General features: G+C 45.2%; 1 protein-coding gene across 19 annotated transcripts in view; it reads right to left on the bottom strand.

The window, feature by feature from the left end:
- The window catches only part of slc8a3 (solute carrier family 8 member 3), a 923,598-nt gene that overhangs the window by 30,117 nt on the left and 868,735 nt on the right, over positions 1–24,746 (bottom strand). For 14 of the 19 annotated variants that reach the window (XM_068039521.1, XM_068039523.1, XM_068039539.1 and 11 more), the window contains one exon: positions 10,688–10,787. In XM_068039521.1, coding sequence (XP_067895622.1) covers positions 10,688–10,787 — 100 coding nt within the window. Of the gene's footprint in view, positions 1–10,214; positions 10,218–10,687; positions 10,788–24,746 lie in introns of all 19 variants that reach the window. The other 5 variants (XM_068039522.1, XM_068039526.1, XM_068039524.1 and 2 more) reach the window with 1 other exon arrangement.

Below are 24,746 nucleotides of genomic sequence, written 5' to 3'. Positions count from 1 at the left end.
TCGAGTCCGGTACACTCTCTGGTGTGGGTTGGCCCTTCTTGGCATGGCTGGCTGCTGCTACTCTCCTACTGGAGCTACATGGGCAGGTGCAGCTGCAGCCTGGCCCTTGCTCCCTCTGAGCTGCTGCTGCGCGGTACAGGAGTCCACAAAGACTGGGCATATGAGACCGCTGCCAGCTGATTTTTACCCCTCCTATGTGCTGTCCTTGCAAAGATGAACTTACCTTGGGATCTTCCCATTGCTACTCTCCTCTGAAGATGTGCTAATGCCCCCAGTGCCTACCCTTGCAGAGAGTTCAGCACCTGAGAGTGAACCCACCCAACCCTTGCACCCGAGACTGTGCCCACCTGGCCCTTACATCCTAGAGTGACCCACCCATGCAGAGAGAACAGCACTGCTGGCTGACAATGGCCTCTACTCCACCCTCTTCCCTTATCCACTGCTCTCCGTGGCTGCCTTCCCGTGGCGACATTGAGGCCTTTAAATGGCCGGGGATCTGAAGGCATCTGATCTCCTGTGCACCGTTGACTAAATCTGAAACCCCCCATAAAATTGACTTCATATTCAATGCCGATGCTTTCTAACTAGCTGTTCACCAATTCAAATTGCAGTCCCACGCGTCATGGCGGCTACACTGCCTTGGAGCTTTCCTGCCGTTGATAAGATCCGGAACCGATGTCACAGCATTAGATTTCCAGGCGATCACGTCTACCCCAATTATTTGCCCCCCCCCCCCCCGCCCCCCCTCCTCCACTCACATTCCTGCTGCCAGGTAAATTCCAGCCCATTGTGACTGTGGATAACCGAACTCTACTCAATTTCAAACCAGCTGTGAGCTGAAGGTATTCATTTCAGGTTCACATCAAGAACTTGATCGGACTGTATTTATAAAAATACTTCAGTTTTACTTCCCAAGCTGACCCTGACAGCAGCAGGAGATGGTTTGAGCAGGTAAACAAAATGCAGAGATTCAAGCGTCCACAAACAAGATGCAGTAGTCTTCTAACATGATGACCTGGATTCTCCTTCCACTGGCCAGTTCAATATACAGTGGTTTTACCACCCGTGAAACTGCCACCACTATTTTTTCCCAGAACCCTCAGTAGCTGCACAAGGCATTTAGGATGCAAAAATGGTGTCCCTCGTTAGCTTATCACCACTGGGAGGGAGGGAGGGAGAGAAATACTGTTCTGGTGCAGCCTTTAAAAGCTGTGGCCAGTTAAAGGGGACCTTGCATTTAATGCTCCAGATACTGTAAGATGGGTGGGTGAGCAGAAGTTTTGGACATGGGAGCAGCAACGAGGACACCCAGGTCTTCAGAAGCCTCTGTGAAATGCTGCCAGCAGAAGTTAGGTACAAGGAAGTACAGTCTCATGGTCACTGAGATTTAGGAAGCCCCATAAGAAGGTGGCAGAGGCTGCCTGGAGGGAGATGGCAGCGCAATTAGAGCAATATTCATCACCCCAAGAACTGCCTTGCATTGTCAAAGCAGGTGCATTGATTTCACAAGGGTCGCTAAGTCAAGGCAGTTGCGCCAACAATCTACCATCAATGGAGCCTTCATTTACCTCCTGACCCCATACTATATTTATCTCAGTACCTGGGCATCAGTGAACTCTGAATACAAGAGCCAACAACCCCCAAACAGTCAAGCACCATCTACACTATCCAGCCACTCTCTCAACTCACTTTTCCTGCCACAAGGGTTACTGCTAGTCTTCAAGAACAATAAACCTCCAATTCTCGTCATCATGGTTCCATGCACTTGTATAGGGAAAGTGCCACTCACAGATCTATATTCTCCCTCCACTAGATTGGTTCCTGGGATGAGAGGGGTGTCCCATAATAGGCTGAATAAATTGGACTTATACTCGCTACAGTTTAGTTTAGTTTAGTTTAGAGATACAGCACTGAAACAGGTCCTTCAGCCTACCGAGTCTGTGCTGACCATCAACCACCCATTTATACTAATCCTACCCTAATTCCATATTTCTACCACATCCCCACCTGTTTCCCTACCTATACTAGGGGCAATTTATAATGGCCAATTAACCTATCACCCTGCAAGTCTTTGGCATGTGGGAGGAAACCGGAGCACCCGGAGGAAACCCACGCAGACACAGGGAGAACTTGCAAACTCCACACAGGCAGTACCCAGAATTTAGAAGAATGAGAGGTGATCTCATTGAAACATCTGAGATTCTGAAGGGGATTGACAGGGTAGACACAAAGAGGATGTTTCTCCTGGCTGGGACACAGTCTCAGGATATGGCGTTGATCATTTAGGACTGAGATGAGAAGAAACGTTTTCATTCAGGGGTAGTGAATCTTTGGAATGCTCTACCCCAGAGGGTTGTGGATGTTCCATTGTTGAGTATATTTAAGACTGAGACAGATATTTGGCCACTCTGGTAATCAAGGGACATGGGGAAAGGGTAGGAAAGTGGAGTTGAGGTAGAAGAACAGCCATCATTGTATTGAATAGCAGAGCAGGCTCGGTGGCTTGTAAGGTCTACTCCTGCTCCTATTTCTTACATTCTTCTGTTCTTATGAAAAACTGGCCTACAACTGGTGTCAGAGAAATACCCCAGGGAGGTCCACAATGATGGAAGATGTTGAGTCCAGAGGAAGAGTTACATAGGAACAGGAAGAGGCCATTCAGGCCCTCAAACTGGTTCAGCCATTCATTTAGAAAATGGCAGATCTGTAACAACTCAATTTACCCACCTTGGTTCTGTAACCCTTCATACTCTTGCTTAACAAAAATCTATCAATCTCAGGTTTGAATTTTTCAGTTGACCCCCAACCTCGACAACATTTTGGGGGAGAGATTTCCAGATGTTCACTACCCCTTGTGTGAATAAATGCTTCCTGACATCACCCCTGAATATCCTACCTTTAATTTTAAGGTTATGCCCCCTTATTTTGGACTCCCTCGCCACAGGAAATAGTTTCTTACTTTCTATCCTTTGATCATCTTAAGTATCTGAATTCGATCATCCCTTAATCTTCTATACTCAAGGGAATACAAGTATAGTCTTTGTAACATGTCCTCACAATTTAATCGTTTTAGCTCCAGTGCCATTCTGGAAGCTACCCAAACTCTGGGCAGAAGCACAGGAGAGCAATTCTGTTGGCATTGTGCCTGCGGGGAGCCTCTACTGCTGATGCTGCCAGGCTTTCTGTGGTCAGGAGTGGCAATGATGAGTGCCCCTGCCATTATGGGCACCTGCCCACCAAAGAGGTCAAAAAAGCCCAGCCAGTAAATGCCTGACAGGGAGGTAGATACCAGTTCCCTGCTCAGTTCTACGCATGGTTGGAGTGGGTGGAAGTTTTGCTCCAGAAATCATTGAGGATATGTTGGCACAAGGGTGGGACCTGCATGGCTTTAGCCATTCGGGGGCATGCTTGGAACACCAAAGGACTTTTGGGGGTATTTTTAATATTTAGAGGGGAAGATTTTAAACCTGAAAAGAAGTCTAAAGCTCAGGAGAAAAGTCTGCAAGTTCCACGGGATTGTGAGAACCACTGTGCCTTTTGCTTCTCATACAGTAGCCTCTATTTCAAAAAGATATCAGAAAAATTATTGCAGGTCAATCCAGCCCATTAATACTTAGGGGATTGTTATGATACCAGACTAATAATCCAGAGGCCTGGACTGATAATCCAGAGAATAGGAGTTTAAATTCCACCATGACAGTTCAAAAATCTGGAATTAAAAATGACGGTGTCAATAAAAATGACCATGAAGATGTCACTATGTCATAAAAAGCCAACTGGTTCATTAATATCTTTCGGGAAGAGTATCTGGCTGTCCTCACCTGGTTTGACCTATATGAAACTCCAGTCCCACATCAACATGGTTGACTGCTAATTGCCTAATGAACAACTCAGTTGTATTAAACTGCTACAAAGATCTTAGGATATCTAGGGATGGGAAATAAATGCCAGTCTTGCCGACAAGAATGAGTAAAAGAACAAAATGTAACATGCATAAATTAATGTCAAAACTTTGCACTGTCATTTTGTTGCCCCTCCTATTAAATGATGCTGATTTTTGCAACACTGGCATCCATTGAGTACATTCAATACTTAAAGGTTACGACAGAGATGATGATTGTTTCAATTTCTGGACAGTCAATTCGGACTCTGAGATCTGACAAAATGGGAACTGCCCCTAAATGTTCTTGATGACATAACATAACTGTCACCCTTTAACAATGTTCACTTGTCAAACTAATTCAGCCTGCCAGTCAAGCAAATGCCAACAGTACTCTTAGTAATTTAAATGCTGCCAGACAAAATATTTTGACGTGGGCCTTGTGGTTCATGTTTGGGACTTGACCATCATATCCTGTTGCTTATTACATAAGCATGCGTTGATCAGTTGAATTAGTGTTAACATGTCAGAACGATAATTAATAATGCTTGCATGGTCTGGCAACTGCAGGAATAAGAATGATCTGCACTGCTGCCATGTTGTCAGCCAGCACACTCATGAGACAGCCTGTCTAGTAACTGCAAACGCACGTGCCTCTTCTATCCTTATTATTCATGTGCCATCTTTACGACCCCCTTGTACAGAGCTGATGCAACTCTTCTTTCAAGGCAGCAGATGGCAACGGATTTGAAAGGTGATTTACATTCTCTGTGGTCCAGCCAAAATGAACTCCCATTATGTGATTCTTAGAATCATAGAAACTTACAGTATAGAAGGAGGCCATTCAGTCCATCGTGCCTGTGCTGGCTCTTTGAAAGAGCAGTCATGCTTAGTCCCACACACCTGTTTGTTGTTCGTATTTCACATCCTCAATTAACTGTCCAACTCCCTTTTCAAACTACTTATGGAATCAGTTTCCACCACATTTTCAGGTGGAGCGATCCAGATCCCGACACTCTGGGCTGAATTTTACCGGCCCCTCGACACCGCGGGTTGCGGAGCGAGGGCTGGTAAAATGCTGCGGGGAGAGGCCCGCTTCGACTCACAACGTCGAGACGGGCCTGCCGCATTTTACCGGCGGCGGCGGGACCTCGGTGTGGCCTCCTCACCGCATGGCGGCGGCACCACAATTAGCATATGGTAATGATTAGTACCTTTGCTGATTATGCAGCCCGCCGCCTCTCCACCGACACTGCCGGATTTTTCGTTGAACGGGCGGCGGTCACGTGCCGTCCCGTTCACGATCTGAAAAGCCAGCGGGTTCTCACTCTGCATTACGGAAGGGAGTGGGGGATACACAGGGGTCTAACTCTGCATTCTGGAAGGGAGGAGGGAGGGGGATACATAGGGGTCACACTCTACATTCTGAAAGGGAGGGGGTCTGGGATTACTGGAAGGAAAGCTGTGCTGGCTTGAAGGGAGGTACTGTGTACCATCCCTCCGTTAACAATGTACGCTCTTGTTTGTGAGGGGTCAATGGCACAATAGCCACCCTGTGTGTGGGGAGGGTGCCAGAAAGGGCAGGAGCATTAAGGTTTTATGGATGGTGGAGGCAATCTATTCAGCTGGTAGGATCTTGATGTGGTCATGCTGTGCCACGTGAGGATCTGTATGCGCCAGAGGCAATACCAACAGGCAGGTGCAATCCACGTAGAGGCCCCCGGTCGTGAGCAGCAGTCCCCAAGGGAACCCGCCATTACGGTTGTCGTGCATCTTCAGGCCCCACATGACATGGCATCAGATGTCAGAGCACCAGTGTCAGAGGAGATTGCACATATAGAGAGGGTGGTGACACGTCTCTGTATCCTGCTCAAGGATGACCTGCAGCCCACGGGCTCCAGTGGACATCCCATGTCTTTGTTCCTCATAGTGGCAGCGGTTCTCAAGCCTGACGCATCTGCAGCCCTTTAAGGGCCCACCAGAGACCTTTGTGGGGTCACACAATCAGCAGTGCACTGCTGCATCAGGGAGGTCACCAATGCCCTGCACCGAAGAGCCAGTGAGTGCGTCCGCTTCAGGACGGACTCTCACAGCCAAGCCCAGATGTTGGTTCTGGCATCATTGCTGGAGAACCATAGGTTGTAATGTTCATAGACTGCACTCATGTGGCCATCAGGCCTACTGCCAGGCTACCACCTGCAGACGTCACCATTAAAGGTGCCCTCTCAATCTAGGTGAAGCTGATATGTGAACACTGCAGATGCTTGCAGCAAATGTGTGACCTCTTCTCAGGCAGCTGCCATGACACCTGGGTCTTGCGCCATTCCCAGCTGCCACCACTGTTCACTGAACTGGCTCAGATGGAGGGGTGGCTTCCTGGAGTTAAGGGCTATCCTTTGCAGACATGGCTCCCGACACCGGTGAGAGAGTCCAGCACTGTTGCAGAGGAGAGATACAACGCCAACCACTGAGCTACATGAGCTACCATTGAGCAGGAGATCAGCATGCAGAAAGAGTGCCTCCAATGCCTGTATGGATAGGGTGATGCCCTGTACTACAGGCCGAAAAGGCCAGCTCCTTTCTTTGCTGCTCTGAACAACTACGCACCCAATAGGGGCCAGGCCTGGCATGATGAGGAGAGACATCACCAGGATTCCTCTTCGGACTATGAGGACGCTGAGGACCTACAATATGAAAGACGCATGGGAGGGCAGATGGCACCCAGGCTCTGCATGAAGGGCTAGCAGTGAGCTAGGGGATGTACGGAAGTGGCTTATCAGACAAAGGCTGTCTGCTCCATAGGAACCGACATGAGCTCTACAAGCCACACATTACCCTTGCTCACCCGCTGTGCACCAGTCCACATCTGCAGCATCCCTGTGTAAACCATTAGAGGCAGCAGCTGACTCTGCCAATGTCCACGTCACTGCATCCATGGAGAACCTCATGTGTAATGGTGGTATGGCAATGATGTTATTGCATACGTTGGCTCTTCTGAAGGGGCCAACAGTGCAAAAGGGATGTGACACTGGTGCTACATGCTGGCACACATCACTCGCACAGAGAAAAGGACACACATGTTGGTGAGGAACATTTAGTGAAAGACGTATTTACATTGCTGTGACACCCGTGCATTCCCATTTGTGTCAGTGTATTCTCTGTAAACCTCTGGAATACCTTTTATGGTCTATTTAAGTCTCATGTCCTGGAATGTGCAAATTTATGAATATTCACCCAGGTGCAGCACACCTGCAAGAAGGAATGTTACACTTGAGTGGGAGAAGAGAATCGCAACTTCACAGGACACTGGGGACACAGCAGGGTAAGTATGTTGCAACAAAGCAGAAAGTGCTGGGGTCACTCAGGAGGTCAGGCAGCATCTGTGGAGAGAGAAGCAGAGTTAACTTTCAGGTCTGTGAACTTGGACAAGTTAACTCTGCTTCTCTCTCCACAGATGCTGCCTGACCTGCTGGATTTCTGCAGCACTTTCTGCTTTGCTGCCAGATTGACAGCCGCCCCACTCTTCAGCAGTCAGGTAAGTATTCTTCGACAGCTGTCAGGAAGCAGGTGCTGGGGCGCTTAAAATAGGGCCCCAACACCTGCTGCACAACTGTCAAAGGGTTCCTCACTGCGCCGAATGTCCCACCTCTCCCCACGTAATATCAGGGGGTGGGGGGGGCTCTGCGGCAGCTGCTAAATGTGGGCGCCGCGCTGAGTTGAAATGGCGCCGCTGTGCAGTGCGGCGCCCAAATAAAATTCAGTCCAGTGAGTGAGAAGGTCTCTCCTCATCTCCCGGCTAGATCTTTTGTCAATGATCTTAATTCTACGACCTCTCATTATTGACTCACTCACCAGAGGGAACTGTTTTTCTCTATCGATCTCAAAACTTCTTGTCATCTTGAAATTTCTATTAGGTCACCTCTTAAAAGTCTCTGTTCCAATTAAAATAGTCCTAACTTTTGGAACCATTCCTCATAACTGAAGTTCCTCATATCATATGTATGTGGACACCAAAGTTGGTCTGCTCATCTCTGCTTTTCAGAATTGTGCCATATATCGTATATTCTGTTTCCATCTTAGTCTTCCCAAAGTATATCACCACACTTCTCTTCATTGAACTCCACCTGTCAAGTTTCTGCTCATTTCACCATCCTATCTATGTTATTCTGAATTCTATAACTCTCCACATCACTACTTACTATTATTGCTAATTTTCATATCATCTGCAAAAATTATAATGCTGCTCCCTACATCCGAGTCTAGGTCATTTATAAAAACTGAAAGGAGTAACCAACCTAAAACTGATCTTGGGGAAGATCACTGCAAGCCACCTCCCAGTCTCAAAAAACATCCATCCATCACCACTCTCTGCTTCCTGCCACTGAGCCTATTCCATATCCCTAACGCCACTTTCCCCACTTTCAATGGGCTTCCATTTTCTTAACAATCCTCCTGCATTGCACTTTGTCGAATGCTTCCAGAATGTCTATTTGTATATTTACTGCACTACATTGATCAACCGTCTCTGATAGCTCATCAAATAATTCAAATAGTTCAATCAAGTTAGTCAGACACAATTTGATTTAATAAATTCATGCTGATTAATCTATGCCTTTCCAAATAAAAGTTTATTTTATCCCAGATAACGGTTTCTCCACTGCCGATGTTAGGCTGACTGGCCTGTAGTTTCCTGATTTATCCCTCTCCCCTTTCTTGAATAGTAATATAACATTAGCACTCCTTCAGTCCACTGGCATTTCTCCAAGAGGATTGAAAGATTGTGACCAATGCCTCTGCTATTTCTCCCTTTGTTTTTTTTAACAACCGAGGCTATATTCCATCTGGACCAGGTGACTTACCAACTTTCAGTAATGCTAATCTTTTTAATAAAGCTTTAGAGCTTTGGATGCTCGACTTTTTCCTTTCAAAGGAATATGCCTAGCTTGTACCTGAACTTTCTAGTCCCTGATTACCTTTTCCAATCTACCTGTGCTATGTCCCTTCTTAAATCACTGAAATTAGCTCTTGCCCAGTTGAACATTTTCGTCTTTGATATTTTCTGATCTCTTTCCATAATTACTCTAAGCAGAATTATGTTGTGCTAGTTGATCTTCTACTGTAACACACTCCACTTGCCCTACTTAATTTCCCAAAAGCAGATCCAGATCCACAGATGCTGCCAGACATGCTGAGTATTTCCAGCATTTTCTGTTTTTATTCCAGATCCTTGTTGGACTGGAGAGATACTGATCAATGATTCCAGTTGTAGACGTCTTCTGATTCCCATTCAGCATTTTGGAAATTACCAGCTAGTTACTTCTGTTTTGGTTTTGCCTAGTTTATGTTCAGTTTTTAGTGGTGTGCTGCACACTAGGGTTTGAATTTTTACTGAACATGAACCAGTTCTGATTCCTAATATTCTGCTTATTTAGGATGTTAAGAATATCCTTACAGCTCTTAATGAGGAGACACTGAATGCAAGAACATGATTTTGTTAGAACAGGGAAAGGCATCTGCTTCAAAATGCCCCCGCATTTTTGATTGCTCCCAACCTCAGATACCCAACATATCACATCTAGTTATCTCTTGTACCCACTTTTATTCTCTGTTTCAAAGGAACTTTACTGGTAACAGTCCAGAATTATACCACCCATTGCGTAAAGAGGTTCTTACACTGAACTTCTGCATTTGTCATCTTGTGTCTCCGGGTAATGGGATATATCACCAAAGAGAACAACTTGTCACATTTGATTTTGCTAGTCCTCTTCACGTCTATATGTTGGAAGGTTCCCTCTGCATATGGCAACATATCTCATCACTAAGGATAAGAAGTAAGCAACAACACATAGGATGGTTGTGTGGGGGCCTTCCATTCAAATCATAAACAACTGAAAATTCTCCAACACTGTATTATCATTGAGGTGGCTGTGGCATTGAAACGATTGTTGCACAGCTTCCTCTGCAGCCTAAGCTTATAAAGATAGTTGGGGGACAAAATCAACTGTTTGCTATCAACTCCACAACTCTTCTACAATCGCAGACTCTGTGCTGTGGATTATTTCCTAGTGCATATTCTGAGAAAGGTCTCCACTGTTGCTGGCAAACTGGTCTCTCCAACTGGTCCACCTGAAATTTTCTGGTTTTCCGGCACGTTTCTGTGAATGAATGTTGCAGCCTCAGCAGCGGCCATCTCTATCGGCCCTCCGATTGGGTCGGCAGTTCTGGGAGGTGGGCTGCTGTCCTCAATTGGATGGCTGTCCCAGCGGCGGACCCATTAATTGACCCAGGATCCCGTTGCCCACCTGCTTTTAGTCCTGGTGGTGGGACTACTTACCAGCTGAGAAAATTCTGGCCTTTGTTGTTTTTCTATATTCGTCGTGTGTTCCTCAGCCAAAATTATTCAAATAAATTGCTCAAACAATATTGATCTGTTGACATTGCAGAAGATTGGATACCTACAGAACTGGGCTACTCACAAGTTAGCCCTTCTCTAAACAGCTTCTTTGTTTTCCAACACGATGAGAGAGTTATTATTTAATCACCAACCTGCAAATTTGGGTAGTCAAACAGTATACACGATCAATAAGCAACTCCAATGACAAAATTCATCCAAAAATGTGAGAGACTTTATAAGCCTTGGCAAAGAAAAGTGAAAGTTGTCCTTGAGCGTCACAGCCAAGCAGCAGATGCACATGTCTAGGTTTTGCTTTGTAACAGTTTTTCATCTTGTTTCTAGCTCAGAGGAACATTATGTCCCATGTTAAAAATTGTCTACAGAACAGGCACATTTAAGGTAATATTTCTTACCAGCACTAACTGTGATGGCCTCCATAAACTGATCCCGCCAGGAATGTGTCCCTACCACGAGTGCAAGATTCGTCTTCTTTATGAGCTTGTCCACTGTGCTCTGCCAGTTAAAGGACACAGAATAAACCACTGGACAAAATACACATCATAGAATCACAGAAACATACAACACAGAAGGGGGCCATTTGGCCCATTGTGCCTGTACCAGCTCTTTGAAAGAACTATCCAATTAGACCCACTCACTTGCTGTTGCCCCATCGCTCCACAATTTACATTTGCCGTAATCTCTTTTTATAGCAATACTTTTATATATACAAATATAACAAAGAAAAGACCTATAGGTCCATTCAATCTGTCCCACAGTTGTGATGCATTACAGATCACAATATAAACACTCGCACCCCACCTTAAGCCATATTGAAATATCAGATGAAAACCAAGGTCAATTGAGGAAAAAAAAACTTGAAAAATTCCTCTTTGATCCCATTTGGTGACCAAAACTAGTCCAAGAGATCATATTAGCCCTGACTTATGTTACAGGATACCTACCACTTGTATGAGGTGATTTCTAGTCCAGCTAGAAAAAATTCCAGCTCTAACTTGAAAGAATACAGCCAATTATCCTGCAGTCATGACCCGATCTCCTCCCTATCTTACTCAGTTGAAATAATTGGTCTATGTAAACACAATTTAGTCCTTTCATTATCCGATAAATATGGATGAAATCACTCTCAAGTCAAACATTTCTCCAAAGGACAGAGACCCAGCTCACTGAGCCTATCTGAGTAATCTTGTGGTCCTCCTCTACACGCTTTCCAAAATCTCAACATCCCCTACCAAATAAGGAGACCAAAACTGACAGAGAGCGAGCCCCCAAATTTCAGAGCCTTTGTCTCCAATGCTTAGCATGAAGAATAGCCATGGCAGCTAGTATCTCAGTGCATTATACTTGGGTGGTCATTGGGGGGTGAGGGTTGGGGGGGGGGGTGGTGGTGATTACCATTTTCAGATGAGGAGGGGAGAATATCAGAGGGGGAAATGAAGAGGACTCTGACATGTCTCCCTGACTTCCTAAACGTTATGATGTTATGAAGCTTATCTTTTAGTTATCAATCCTACATTAGGAAGGAAAATAAATGACAATTCTATTTCCCCTTCATGATTTCATATGATTCTTCCATTCTAATGGAAGTTAAACTGTAGCAAAACAAATCTACAGTATTGACCGAGTAAAAGCTGCCAGTTCATCCAGACACTGTAATACTGATACACATCTCTGTGTCAGATCCTGACCATTGATGCTACAAAATGGTACAGAAATGTACTCAGAAGCAAGATAACTCAACTGATAAATGACAACACAGTAGTTTACAACAATACTTTAAACCTTTTTATTGAAACCAAAGTAACTAAATATTTGAAAGTCTCTTTGTCCTTTGTGACTCTTGGATGAATATAATGTGGACACTTTGGCTTGACTTGCCAAGATGTGGAAATATGTTTGACTGAGTGAACCATAAAGACAGAACAGCTAGCAATTTAGCTAGGATTATTGATCAGTTAAGAGGTTCAAACTTCCGTTCAAAATGGTTTCTAAACTTGCCCAAATGATAGTCCACTTTTGTATGTATATCTATTAGGGCCATCTTCTGAGTCAGACATTTGTGGGTTCAAGTCCCATTTGTGCACAAAATCTAGGCAGTACTGAGTGAGTGCTGCACTGTTGGAGGCACCATCTTTCAGATGCAATGTTAAACTGAGGCTCCATCTATGCTCTCAAGTGGATGTAAAAGATCCCATGGCTCTATTTTGAAGAAAAACAGGGGAGTTCATAGAAAGCCTTGGCTAATATTTATCCTTAACCAAAATCACTAAAACAGATGATCTGGTCATTATCACATTGCTGTTTGTGGGAGATTGCTGCACAAAAATTACCTGCTGCATTTCCTATATTACAACACTTCAGAAGTACTTCATTGGATGTAAAGTACGCTGGAATGTCTTGAAGTCTTGAAAGGTGCTATATAAATGAAAGTTCTTTCTTTCTTCAATCTTTCTAATGTTTAATTGGAGGAAATTGTAGCTCATCCAAAACTGGATTTCGGACAAGCAGTCTGACAACACAGTGGGGTGATGGAGCTGGGTGTTGTCAGCCTACAAGTGGAGCCTAACCCTCGGTCAGCGGATGATGCTACCAAGGGGCAGCATGTAAATGAGGAGCGAGAGTGGGCTAATGATAAATCTTTGGGGAAGCCTGGAGATAATGACATGAGCATGGTAAGGGAAGCCATTGCTGGAGGTACTCTGGCTATGAGCAGATAGATAAAACTGAAATGAAGGGAAGGCAGTCCCATTGAGCTGGATAATGGGTGAGAGGCGATGGAGGAGGTACGTCTGACTGTGTTAAAGTCTGAAGAGAGGTCAAGGAGAGACGCATCACAGTCAGTCACAGAAAATGTCTTTTTGTGTGAATTTGATTAGGGCTGTTGTGGTGGTCTGGTGGGGCAAAATTTGAATTGGAGAGATTCAAGCACAGAGTTCCAGCAGGTGTCAGGCCCATAACAACTTGGTGATTACATTTACTTGGTTGGGAATAGAATAAAGATTCAACGGCCATCGTGTCATTCCGAACTCTCGGGAAATTAGGTCCCAGTATTACCAGTGCAATGTGTGAAATCTTGTTAGTGACAACAGATAAACTCTAATTAGAAGCTGGCTTTAAATGAAGCTATGTGTCAGGGTAGTGTCTTCATCTCTCATCAATCACCTGCATTAAGCACCTTGATTGAATTCAAGTAGTCTCTAGCCGACACATATAAATTAACTTGAAGCACTGTTGTAGTTTTCCAAACGTACAATTGCAATTGCAAACAGCTTTTTGTTGACTGCAAATCCTTCCTTTAATGTATACACTGCATATGTTAGTTGTTGCAAACAATATGAGCATGTTATATTCAAGTTTTTATTTCCAATATAACAGAATGTAATAAAACATTGACCAAGGGGAATCTAAGTAAATGCTTCAAGTGCACTTTGTGCAGCAGAGAAGCCAGGGCTGTTTAAGTTTTCAGTGCAGTTTATAAATAGAACTCAAGAGCATGTTATGAAAGTGACTAACCTTTCAATTAAATGGAAAGCATTTCATCATCAATCTCAGTTTTGTAAATAAAAAAGGTCTCCTTGCCACCAAATATTGCCACAAACACACTTACTTGAATGGCCCACCAATCAAAATTTCACCCTTTCCATTAGTGTCAGCTCAAGGTCATTTACGGACTACTCTCTAATCCCCAGCGTGGTGCTTATACATGGGATGAAAGAGCCTGTCTCTGCAATCAGTCTTTTTTTTTCACTCATTCTTGGCATGTGGGCGTCATTGGCCAGGCCAGCATTTATTGCCCATCCCGAATTGCCCTTGAGAAGGTGGTGGTGAGCTGCCTTCTTGAACCACTGCAGTCCATGTGAGGTAGGTACACCCACAGTGCTGTGAGGAAGGGAGTTCCAGGATTTTGACCCAGCGACAGTGAAGGAACGGCGATATAGTTCCAAGTCAGGATGGTGTGTGACTTGGACGGGAACTTGCAGGTGGTGATGTCCCCATGCATCCTGCTCTTGTCCTTCGAGGTGGTAGAGGTCGCGGGTTTGGAAGGTGCTGTCTAAGGAGCCTTGGTGCGTTGCTGCAGTGCATCTTGTAGATGGTGCACACTGCTGCCACCGTGCGTCGGGGTGGAGGGAGAGAATGTTTGTGGATGGGGTGCCAATCAAGCGGGCTGCTTTGTCCTGGATGGTGTCGAGCTTCTTGAGTGTTGTTGGAGCTGCACCCCTCCAGGCAAATGGAGAGTATTGTGCTGACTTGTGCCTTGTAGATGGTGGACAGGCTTTGGGGAGTCAGGAGGTGAGCTACTCGCCGCAGGATTCCTAGCCTCTGACCTGCTCTTGTAGCCACAATATTTATATGGCTACTCCAGTTCAGTTTCTGGTCAATGGTAGCCCCTAGGATGTTGACAGTGGGGGATTCAGCGATGGTAATGCCATTGAATGCCAAGGGGAGATGGTTAGATTCTCTCTTGTTGGAAATGGTCATTGCCTGGCACTTGTGTGGCGCAAATGTTACTTGCCACTTATCAGCCCAAGCCTGATTATTGTCCAGGTACTGCTGCATTTCTACACGGATTGCTTCAGCATTTGAGGAGTTGTGAATGGTGCTGAACATTGTGCAACCATCAGCGAACATCCCCACTTCTGACCTTATGATTGAAGGATGGTCATTGATGAAGCAGCTGAAGATGGTTGGGCCTAGGACACTACCCTGAGGAACTCCTGCAGTGATGTCCTGGAGCACAGATGATTGACCTCCAACAACCACAGCCATCTTCCTTTGCGCTCGGTATGACTCTAACCAGCGGAGAGTTTCCCCTGATTCCCATTGACTCCAGTTTTGCTAGGGCTCCTTGATGCCATACTTGGTCAAATGCTGCCTTGATGTCAAGGGCAGTCACTTTCATCTCACCTCTTGAGTTCAGCTCTTTTGTCCATGTTTGAACCAAGGCTGTAATGAGGTGAAGTGCTGAGTGGCCCTGGCGGAACCCAAACTGGGTAGCACTGAGCAGGTTATTGCTAAGCAAGTGCTGCTTGGTGGCACTGTTGATGACACCTCCCATCACTTTGCTGATGATTGAGAGTAGACTGATGGGGCGGTAGTTGGCCAGGTTGGACTTGTCCTGCTTTTTGTGTACAGGACATACCTGGGCAATTTTCCACATTGCCGGGTACATGCCAGTGTTGTAGCTATACTGGAACAGCTTGGCTAGGGGTGCAGCAAGTTCTGGAGCACAGGTCTTCAGTACTATTGCTGGAATATTGTCAGGACCCATAGCTTTTGCAGTATCCAGTGCCTTCAGTCGTTTCTTGATATCAAGTGGAGTGAATCGAATTGGCTGAAGACTGGCATCTGTGATTCTGGGGACTTCAGGAGGGGGCCGAGATGGATCATCAACTTGGCACTTCTGGCTGAAGATCGTTGAAAATGCTTCTGCATTATCTTTTGCACTGAAGTGCTGGTCTCCCCCATCATTGAGGATGGGGATATTTGTGGAGCCACCTCCTCCAGTTAGTTGTTTAATTGTCCACCACCATTCACGGCTGGATGTGGCCAGTCCGGACTGCAGAGCTTAGATCTGATCCGTTGGTTATGGGATCGCTTAGCTCTGTCTATCGCATGCTGCTTATGGAGTTTGGCATGCAAGTAGTCCAGGGTTGTAGCTTCACCAGGTTGAAACCTCATTTTGAGGTATTCCTGGTGCTGCTCCTGGCATGCCCTCCTGCACTCTTCATTGAACCAGGGTTGGTCTCCTGGCTTGATGGTAATGGTACAGTGGGGGATATGCCAGGCCATGAGGTTACAGATTGTGGTTGAGTACAATTCTGCTGCTGCTGATGGCCCACAGCGCCTCATGGATGCCCAGTTTTGCATTGCTAGATCTGTTCAAAATCTATCCCATTTAGCACGGTGATCGTGCCACACAACACGATGGACAGTATCCTCAATGTGAAGGGGGGACTTCATCTCCACAAGGACTGTGCGGTGATCACTCCTACCAATACAGTCATGGACAGAAGCATCTGCGGCAGGCAGATTGGTGAGGACAAGATCAAGTATGTTCTTCCCTCGTGTTGGTTCCCCCACCACCTGCCGCAGACTCAGTCTAGCAGCTATGTCCTTTAGGACTCGGCCAGATCGGTCAGTAGTGGTGCTACCGAGCCACTCTTGAAGATGGACATTGAAGTCCCCCACCCAGAGTACATTTTGTGTCCTTGCCACCCTCAGTGCTTCCTTCAAGTGGTGTTCAACATGGAGGAGTAATGGCTCATCAGCTGAGGGAGGGCGGTAGGTGGTAATCAGTAGGAGGTTACCTTGCCCATGTTTGACCTGATGCCATGAGACCTCATGGGGTCCGGAGTCGATGTTGAGGACTCCCAGGGCAACTCCCTCCCTACTATAGACCACTGTCCCGCCACCTCTGCTGGGTCTGTCCTGCCAGTGGGACAGGACATACCCAGGGATAGTGATTGCAGTGTCTGGGACATTGTCTGTAAGGAATGATTCCATGAGTATGACTATGTCAGGCTGTTGCTTGACTAGTCTGTGGGACAGTTCTCCTAACTTTGGCACAAGCCCCCAAATGTTAGTAAGGAGGACTTTGCAGGGTCGACAGGGCTGGGTTTGCCGTTGTCGTTTCCGGTGCCTAGGTCGATGCCGGGTGGTCCGTCCGGTTTCATTCCTTTTTATTGACTTTGTAGTGGTTAGATACAACTGAGTGTCTTGCTCGGCCATTTCAGAGGGCGTGTAAGAGTTAACCACATTGCTGTGGATTTGGAGTCACATGTAGGCCAGACCAGGTAAGGACAGCAGATTTCCTTCCCTAAAGGACATTAGTGAACCAGATGGGTTTTTACAACAATCGACAATGGTTTTTTGGCCATCAGTAGACTAGCTTTTAATTCCAGATTTATTAATTAAATTCAAATTCCACCTTCTGCTGTGGTGGGATTCGAACCCATGTCCCCAGATTAATACCCTGGGTCTCTGAGTTACTAGTCCAGTGATAATACCAGTACGCCACCGCCTCTTGTCTGGATGTTGGGTTTGAGGCAGAGCTTGGTTGCCACTGAGATGAAGCTGTACCATTCCCCAATTATCTGTCTGTGGGGACAATCGCAGGCAGTCAGTGCTGGATGTGTATACTGTCTCACTCTTTGTCAATCACTTTGCACCTGGGAAAGGAGCTTCGAGAGTCAGCAATGCACACAATGCAATGGAGATATCTTTCTTTTCTTTTGGGCCTCCTTATCTCGAGAGACAATGGATACGCGCCTGGAGGTGGTCAGTGGTTTGTGAAGCAGCGCCTGGAGTGGCTATAAAGGCCAATTCTGGAGTGACAGGCTCTTCCACAGGTGCTGCAGAGAAATTTGTTTGTTGGGGCTGTTGCACAGTTGGCTCTCCCCTTGCGCCTCTGTCTTTTTTCCTGCCAACTACTAAGTCTCTTCGACTCGCCACAATTTAGCCCTGTCTTTATGGCTGCCCGCCAGCTCTGGCGAATGCTGGCAACTGACTCCCACGACTTGTGATCAATGTCACACGATTTCATGTCGCGTTTGCAGACGTCTTTATAACGGAGACATGGACGGCCGGTGGGTCTGATACCAGTGGCGAGCTCGCTGTACAATGTGTCTTTGGGGATCCTGCCATCTTCCATGCGGCTCACATGGCCAAGCCATCTCAAGCGCCGCTGACTCAGTAGTGTGTATAAGCTGGGGGTGTTGGCCGCTTCAAGGACTTCTGTGTTGGAGATATAGTCCTGCCACCTGATGCCAAGTATTCTCCGAAGGCAGCGAAGATGGAATGAATTGAGACGTCGCTCTTGGCTGGCATACGTTGTCCAGGCCTCGCTGCCGTAGAGCAAGGTACTGAGGACAAAGGCCTGATACACTCGGACTTTTGTGTTCCGTGTCAGTGCGCCATTTTCCCACACTCTCTTGGCCAGTCTGGACATAGCAGTGGAAGCCTTACCCATGCGCTTGTTGATTTCTGCATCTAGAGACAGGTTACTGGTGATAGTTGAGCCTAGGTAGGTGAACTCTTGAACCACTTCCAGAGCGTGGTCGCCAATATTGATGGATGGAGCATTTCTGACATCCTGCCCCATGATGTTCGTTTTCTTGAGGCTGATGGTTAGGCCAAATTCATTGCAGGCAGACGCAAACCTGTCGATGAGACTCTGCAGGCATTCTTCAGTGTGAGATGTTAAAGCAGCATCGTCAGCAAAGAGGAGTTCTCTGATGAGGACTTTCTGTACTTTGGACTTCGCTCTTAGACGGGCAAGGTTGAACAACCTGCCCCCTGATCTTGTGTGGAGGAAAATTCCTTCTTCAGAGGATTTGAACGCATGTGAAAGCAGCAGGGAGAAGAAAATCCCAAAAAGTGTGGGTGCGAGAACACAGCCCTGTTTCACACCACTCAGGATAGGAAAGGGCTCTGATGAGGAGCCACCATGTTGAATTGTGCCTTTCATATTGTCATGGAATGAGGTGATGATACTTAGTAGCTTTGGTGGACATCCGATCTTTTCTAGTAGTCTGAAGAGACCACGTCTGCTGACGAGGTCAAAGGCTTTGGTGAGATCAATGAAAGCAATGTAGAGGGGCATCTGTTGTTCACGGCATTTCTCCTGTATCTGACGAAGGGAGAACAGCATGTCAATAGTCGATCTCTCTGCACGAAAGCCACACTGTGCCTCAGGGTAGACGCGCTCGGCCAGCTTCTGGAGCCTCTGGAGCTAATGGAGATATAAATCCAAGTAAAGGCCTGCTTCCCGACCCGAACCTGACGGGACCCAATGACGTGTCAGGTTTGGGTCGGGTCAGGTTGCACTTCCAGTCCCGGCATTCGGGCTCGGTTCGGGCCGGGTCAGACATGCTCTATCACAAGTAAGTGGCTCCACTGTTAATTTACTTTTTGGACTAGAAAGGAGGTTTGGTTACAGTTTTTTTAAGCTTGTGCAAATCAGCAAGAAAGTGACAAACGGAAGGTAAGTTAACTGATGGTCAGGTCAGGTCGGGTCGGGCGCGGGAAAAAAAATGGAAGGACTCGGGCCGGGTCGGATGTGGTTCTGTCGGGCTCGGCTCAGGGTTTTTTTTGCAGGCCCGAGCAGGCCTTTATATCCAAGTTCAAATCAGACCAGCAATCCAATCCCGATCAAATCTTCCATCAATCCTTAATATTTTGTGGGTGTATATAAAGTCAAATTTAATTATTCAGTCAGGCAATCCCTTTAATAGGTACAAGTGGCCAAATTTGCACACTTGCACACCTGCCAGAGAGTCAATCTGGTCAGCAGTTGAGTGGGACTTAGCAGAGTTATATTTAAATGAGGCCTTGTCATTAAGATCACAGGGTCTGCACATCCCCAGCCTTGCCAGATTCATTGCCAACTACATTGCCCCCACCCCTCTCATGTAGATCAAAGTCATCGTATCACCTATCAGCAACTTCATCATAGTAATCTTTTCCCTCAACACAAAGACAATTCTCGCTCCTTTAAAATTCATGGGGCTTTGTGCGCTCATTGTTTTGGCCGGTGGCTTGCCTCAGTCACTGTTTAAATGTTCTTCTGAATACTGATTGGATTACTCCATGCTGATTAATTATGCTATTATTATCTTCCAGTTATGCCAGCAAACAACTGATTGATTTACGTCCATTGTGCAAGGATTGTGCCAGAGTGTCAAGTGGTCTTGCTTTTACACACCTTACAATTAGTGGATTAATTCCTTTCGGCCAAGGTCACCTTATTTCGGCTTAATTCTTAAGAGACTCCCTATTTGTACAGTTCCAAAACTATCAGTCTTTTGATCCTGTGGTTTTCTGCCACTCTTATGAGACTTGAACTTATTAAGAGATCAGATATATCATATACTTTGTTCCAGTGTGATGTGGTTTCTGCTCTGCAAAATGTAGCACAACCATGGATGTGAAGTTGATAAATAGGCACCATCGCACTTCAGCAGGTGGCCACCTTGAGTCGGTATCTCTTCACAGACTGATGCAAAGTGAAGTTTCATTAATTCCAACATGCATTTTGCACACCTTCCTTTTTAACTGTTTTAGTGTTGATGCAGAGATGCAAATAAAACTTGATTCTCCCTGCTCTATATCACCCTTATCAGGTGCTACTCTCAAACCAGCAGCTAGAATCAGAGAAGGTCACAGCATAGACACAGATTTCTTCACAGCCTTTGTTTTTCTCTACATGAGCCTCCTAATTCCACTCTCGTGCTCACACGATTTCGTATTTAATATTCTTCCTTTTCAATCTAACTGCCTCAAACCAACTTAATGACTTTTTACAATGCAACAGTAACTAAACTTCAAAAGTAGTTCATTTAGGACATCCTGAGTCTGTGAAAGATGTTAGAGAAATGCAAGTTTTTCTTTTTCCTAACCACTCTCTATTTACCTAATCGTAACCTTTCATAACCTTGAAGACCTCAAAAAGGTTGTCCCTTAAACTTCTGAGCGCCAGTGAAACAAGTCTCATCTTTTCAAGCCTCTCTTCATAACTAACCCTTCACCTCTGGTACCATCCAAATGAAATGCTGAACATTTCGCACTGTTTCCATATCCTTCCTATATTGGGCTGCTCAAACTGTACACTAATCTCCAAGTACAGCCTAACTATCTTAAACCTCAAGCATAATTGCAGCTTGAATTAACTCATCACGTGTCTGTTTTCCTATTCCACTGAAAAAAAAGGAAAATAGATCCTGCTGTGCTCCCTTATTTCTCTGTTTACCTCCCTCTCTTCAGTCCCATGTGTTTTCTCAGGAAAGCTCAGAAATCGTGCCCTATTCTTTAGTTCCCAATCTCCACTGTTCCCTTTTCCCATTAACAAAATAGATTTTACTTCTCAGCCCTGCAGGGCACTAGTACATTCACACATGAATGTCTGAACAGCAATCACACTGGTAAACAGATGAGGCTGTCAGTCAAGTGGATACGGAGCAAACTTGAAATTGCACTTCCTTCCTAGTGCAAGAACCTTCAGGGTTATAATTTGCAATTGCACTGTGAAATTGATACTCAAGCAAAATGGTTGTTATTTTGGAAGAACGCTTGACATTGCTATTTTCTACAAGGTACACCAATTGTTATGAGTGGGTTTAATTGTTGTGGTTATATTGTCATCAATTAAAGCAGCAGCATGCCAACCTTTTCTGTTTGTTTTGTTTTTTAAATGAAACAATAAGAGAGCATTATTTTTAAGAACAAAAATTACTATTTTTTTTAAAAAGCCAAGCATTCGCCTAACCCACAGGGTTCTGTGTGCCTTCAACTAGCTTATCACTTCTGTCACTTTTTCTGCTTAGGGAAATGGAACCAGGCTTGCAGGTGAGCAAGAACATACAACTGCGGTTTGCTCAGCACGCCCACGGTAAAAACATTGGCTTCAGTGGGCTAGCTGGAGTGACACTGCACTTTAAAAATATGTAAACCGTGTATTTTAATTGGCAGAGGGTTACAAATGAGATGTTAACAACTCTGCTGCAAGCAGACACCAATTAAGGTGCACTGCTCTTTAAAATTGTCTCATGCTTTGTCTCATTGTCTTATGCTGAACTGGTGACAGGTTGCACAATGAAGCACTGAGCTGGATTTGAAACACAGGAGGGGGTGTCAGTGCGATTATAACTTCTGCGAATTTCAATATTAATGGAAATTACAATGAGGCTTAATGAGATTTCATCATTGTTAGTAATACATACCCGCAGTAAGTTAAGAGAGCAAGCTGTGCAGCCTACGTAGGCCTGGTTTTATTTGCACCAAAGTGATGAAAAAGCCTAATAATTTAAAGAGGCATTTTGCTTCACTGCACAAAAAAAATTGTTTAGCAAACATCCTGTTTCTTTGGCTTCCCTCCCATCCAGAGGGGAACAGGGGCTTCGCCAGCACCCTAAGTATGTCATCCAAATGGCCATTTTTCATTTGCTGAGCCTGGACCGACAGTGTCAAGTAGTTATGGGAACCAGATCATGCCTGCACCCCATGTCGGCACATATATTTTCCAGCAACGATTATCGGATAGGGATCAGGAGAGCTGATTTTTGTCCACTCTACCCAAAGAGCACTGAGATCATTTGCAGTGCTTCCATCACCACCCATGTTGACACCAAGGTTCGACCTCAGGATCTTCCTATAATAAAAACAAGAAATGCTGGAAATACTCAGCAGGTCTGGCAGCAACTGTGGAGAGAGAAGCAGAGTTAATGTTTCAGGTCAGTGACCTTTCTTCAGAACTGGCAAAGATTAGAAATGTAAAAGGTTATAAGCAAGTAAAGTGGGGGTGGGGCAAGAGATAACAAAGGAGAAGGTGTTGATAGGACAAGGTCACAGAATAGCTGACCAGAAGGTCATGGAGCAAAGACAAACAATATGTTAATGGTGTGTTGAAAGACAAAGCATTAGTACAGATAGGGTGTTAACGGACTGAAAATTGAACAGCCGCAAGTACAAACATGAAAAAAGTGGGTAAGCAAACTGAACAAACTAAGCTGAAATAAAATAAAATAAACATTAAAAAAAGCCTATCCATATTACTAATATCCATTATAAACCTACCGACTCCCACAACTACCTGGACTACACTTCTTCACACCCTGCCTCCTGTAAGGACTCCATTCCATTCTCCCAGTTTCTCCGTCTCCGATGCATCTGCTCTGATGATGCTACCTTCCATGTCAGCACTTCTGATATGTCTTCCTTTTTCCTCAACCGAGGATTCCCCCCCCACTGTGGTTGACAGGGCCCTCAACCGTGTCCGGCCCATTTCCCACACCTCTACCCTCACCCCTTCCCCTCCCTCCCAGAACTGCGACAGGGTTCCCCTTGTCCTCACTTTCCACCCCATCAGCTTCCATATCCAAGGATCATGCTCCGCCATTTCCGCCACCCCCAGTGTGATGCCATTGCCAAACGCATCTTCCCCTCCCTTCACCTATTGAAGGGATCGTTTCCTCCGTGACACGCTGGTCCACTCCTCCATTACCCCCACCACCTCGTCCCTTCCCGTGGCACCTTCCCCTGCAATCACAGGAGGTGTAATACCTGCCCATTTACCTCCTCTCTCCTCACTATCCCTGGCCCCAAACACTTCTTTCAGGTGAAGCAGCAATTTACTTGTACTTCTTTCAATGTAGTATACTGTATTCGCTGCTCACAATGTGGTCTCCTCTGCAATGGGGAGACCAAATGCAGACTGGGTGACCACTTTGCGGAACACCTCCACTCAGTCCGCAAGCAGGACCCCGAGCTTCCGGTTGCTTGCTATTTCAACACTCCCCCCTGCTCTCATGCTCACATCTCTGTCCTGGGATTGCTGTAGTGTTCCAGTGAACATCAACGCAAGCTCGAGGAACAGCATCTCATTTACCGATTAGGCACACTACAGCCTGCCGGACTGAACATTGAGTTCAATAATTTCAGAGCATGATGGGCCCCCCATTTTACTTTTATTTTTAGTTATTTTTTTCTTTTTCCGTTTTTTAACATTTTTTTTGTATTTATTTTATTTCATCTTAGTTTGTTCCAGCATTTCTTGTTTTTATTTCAGATTTCCAGCATCTGCAGTATTTTGCGTTTATCTCAGGATCTTCCTGTTCTCGGTGGCTCAGTATCAAGTTGGGGGCAATGTATTTGGGGATGGAGAGAGGAAATGAATTCCCAGAAAAACAGTGTACATGAGAGTCCTCTTCCATACAATTCACAACACTGAAATTTGGGTGATGATGGCATGGATTAGAGGTTGGGCAGAGCTAAGTTTCATCGACAGAGCCAATGTGGGATAGAAAAGCTCAATTCGGGGTTAAACAAGATACCAAAATTGCAAACCAGAGGATTTAGCCTGAAAGGACAACTGAGGAGGCTGATAGAGTTGGGATTCATAATGTCTCTGGCAGATTTGAACAGTACACATCTATGAAAGGGTACAGAGAACTTATTTTGGATCATGTTGTTCATGTTAAAACAATCCAGTATTCCATAATTACTGCTTTCTGAAGATATAGAATGCATCTATTACTATTTTGGCCATAAAGAAAACATCGCAATATTTAATAATCCATCTACTAAAAGATGTTGCCAAATGAGTAAAGATGCATTATTGATATGCACTTCTGTCTCACAAAAAAAGTAACCATGCAGCTGACCATGGCATTCTAGAAATTTTCTCAATATCAGTGTTTTGATAGCTTTAAAATCACATTTTAAAATCTGTACTAACTTAATTCCTGATAGCAGTCACTGTTTAAAATAGCAAGGTTCACTTTTAAAATCAGACTTAAAAAAATAATTAAACCTAAAGCTCTTATTTCTCTTTAAATCATCATTGCTCTTGGTAACATAATTGGATGAACTGACAGCCAGGATTCTGTTTACTAATCTGTAATATAACAGTAGGGTAGAGGTTGTGCCAAACATGAGAAGAGCACATACCTTACGACTCTA

The sequence above is a fragment of the Heterodontus francisci genome, chromosome 9 (genome assembly GCF_036365525.1).
Source record: "Heterodontus francisci isolate sHetFra1 chromosome 9, sHetFra1.hap1, whole genome shotgun sequence".
Lineage (NCBI taxonomy): Eukaryota > Metazoa > Chordata > Chondrichthyes > Heterodontiformes > Heterodontidae > Heterodontus > Heterodontus francisci.
Note: the sequence above shows the minus strand (reverse complement) of the source record. Positions and strands in the feature narration are given on the sequence as shown.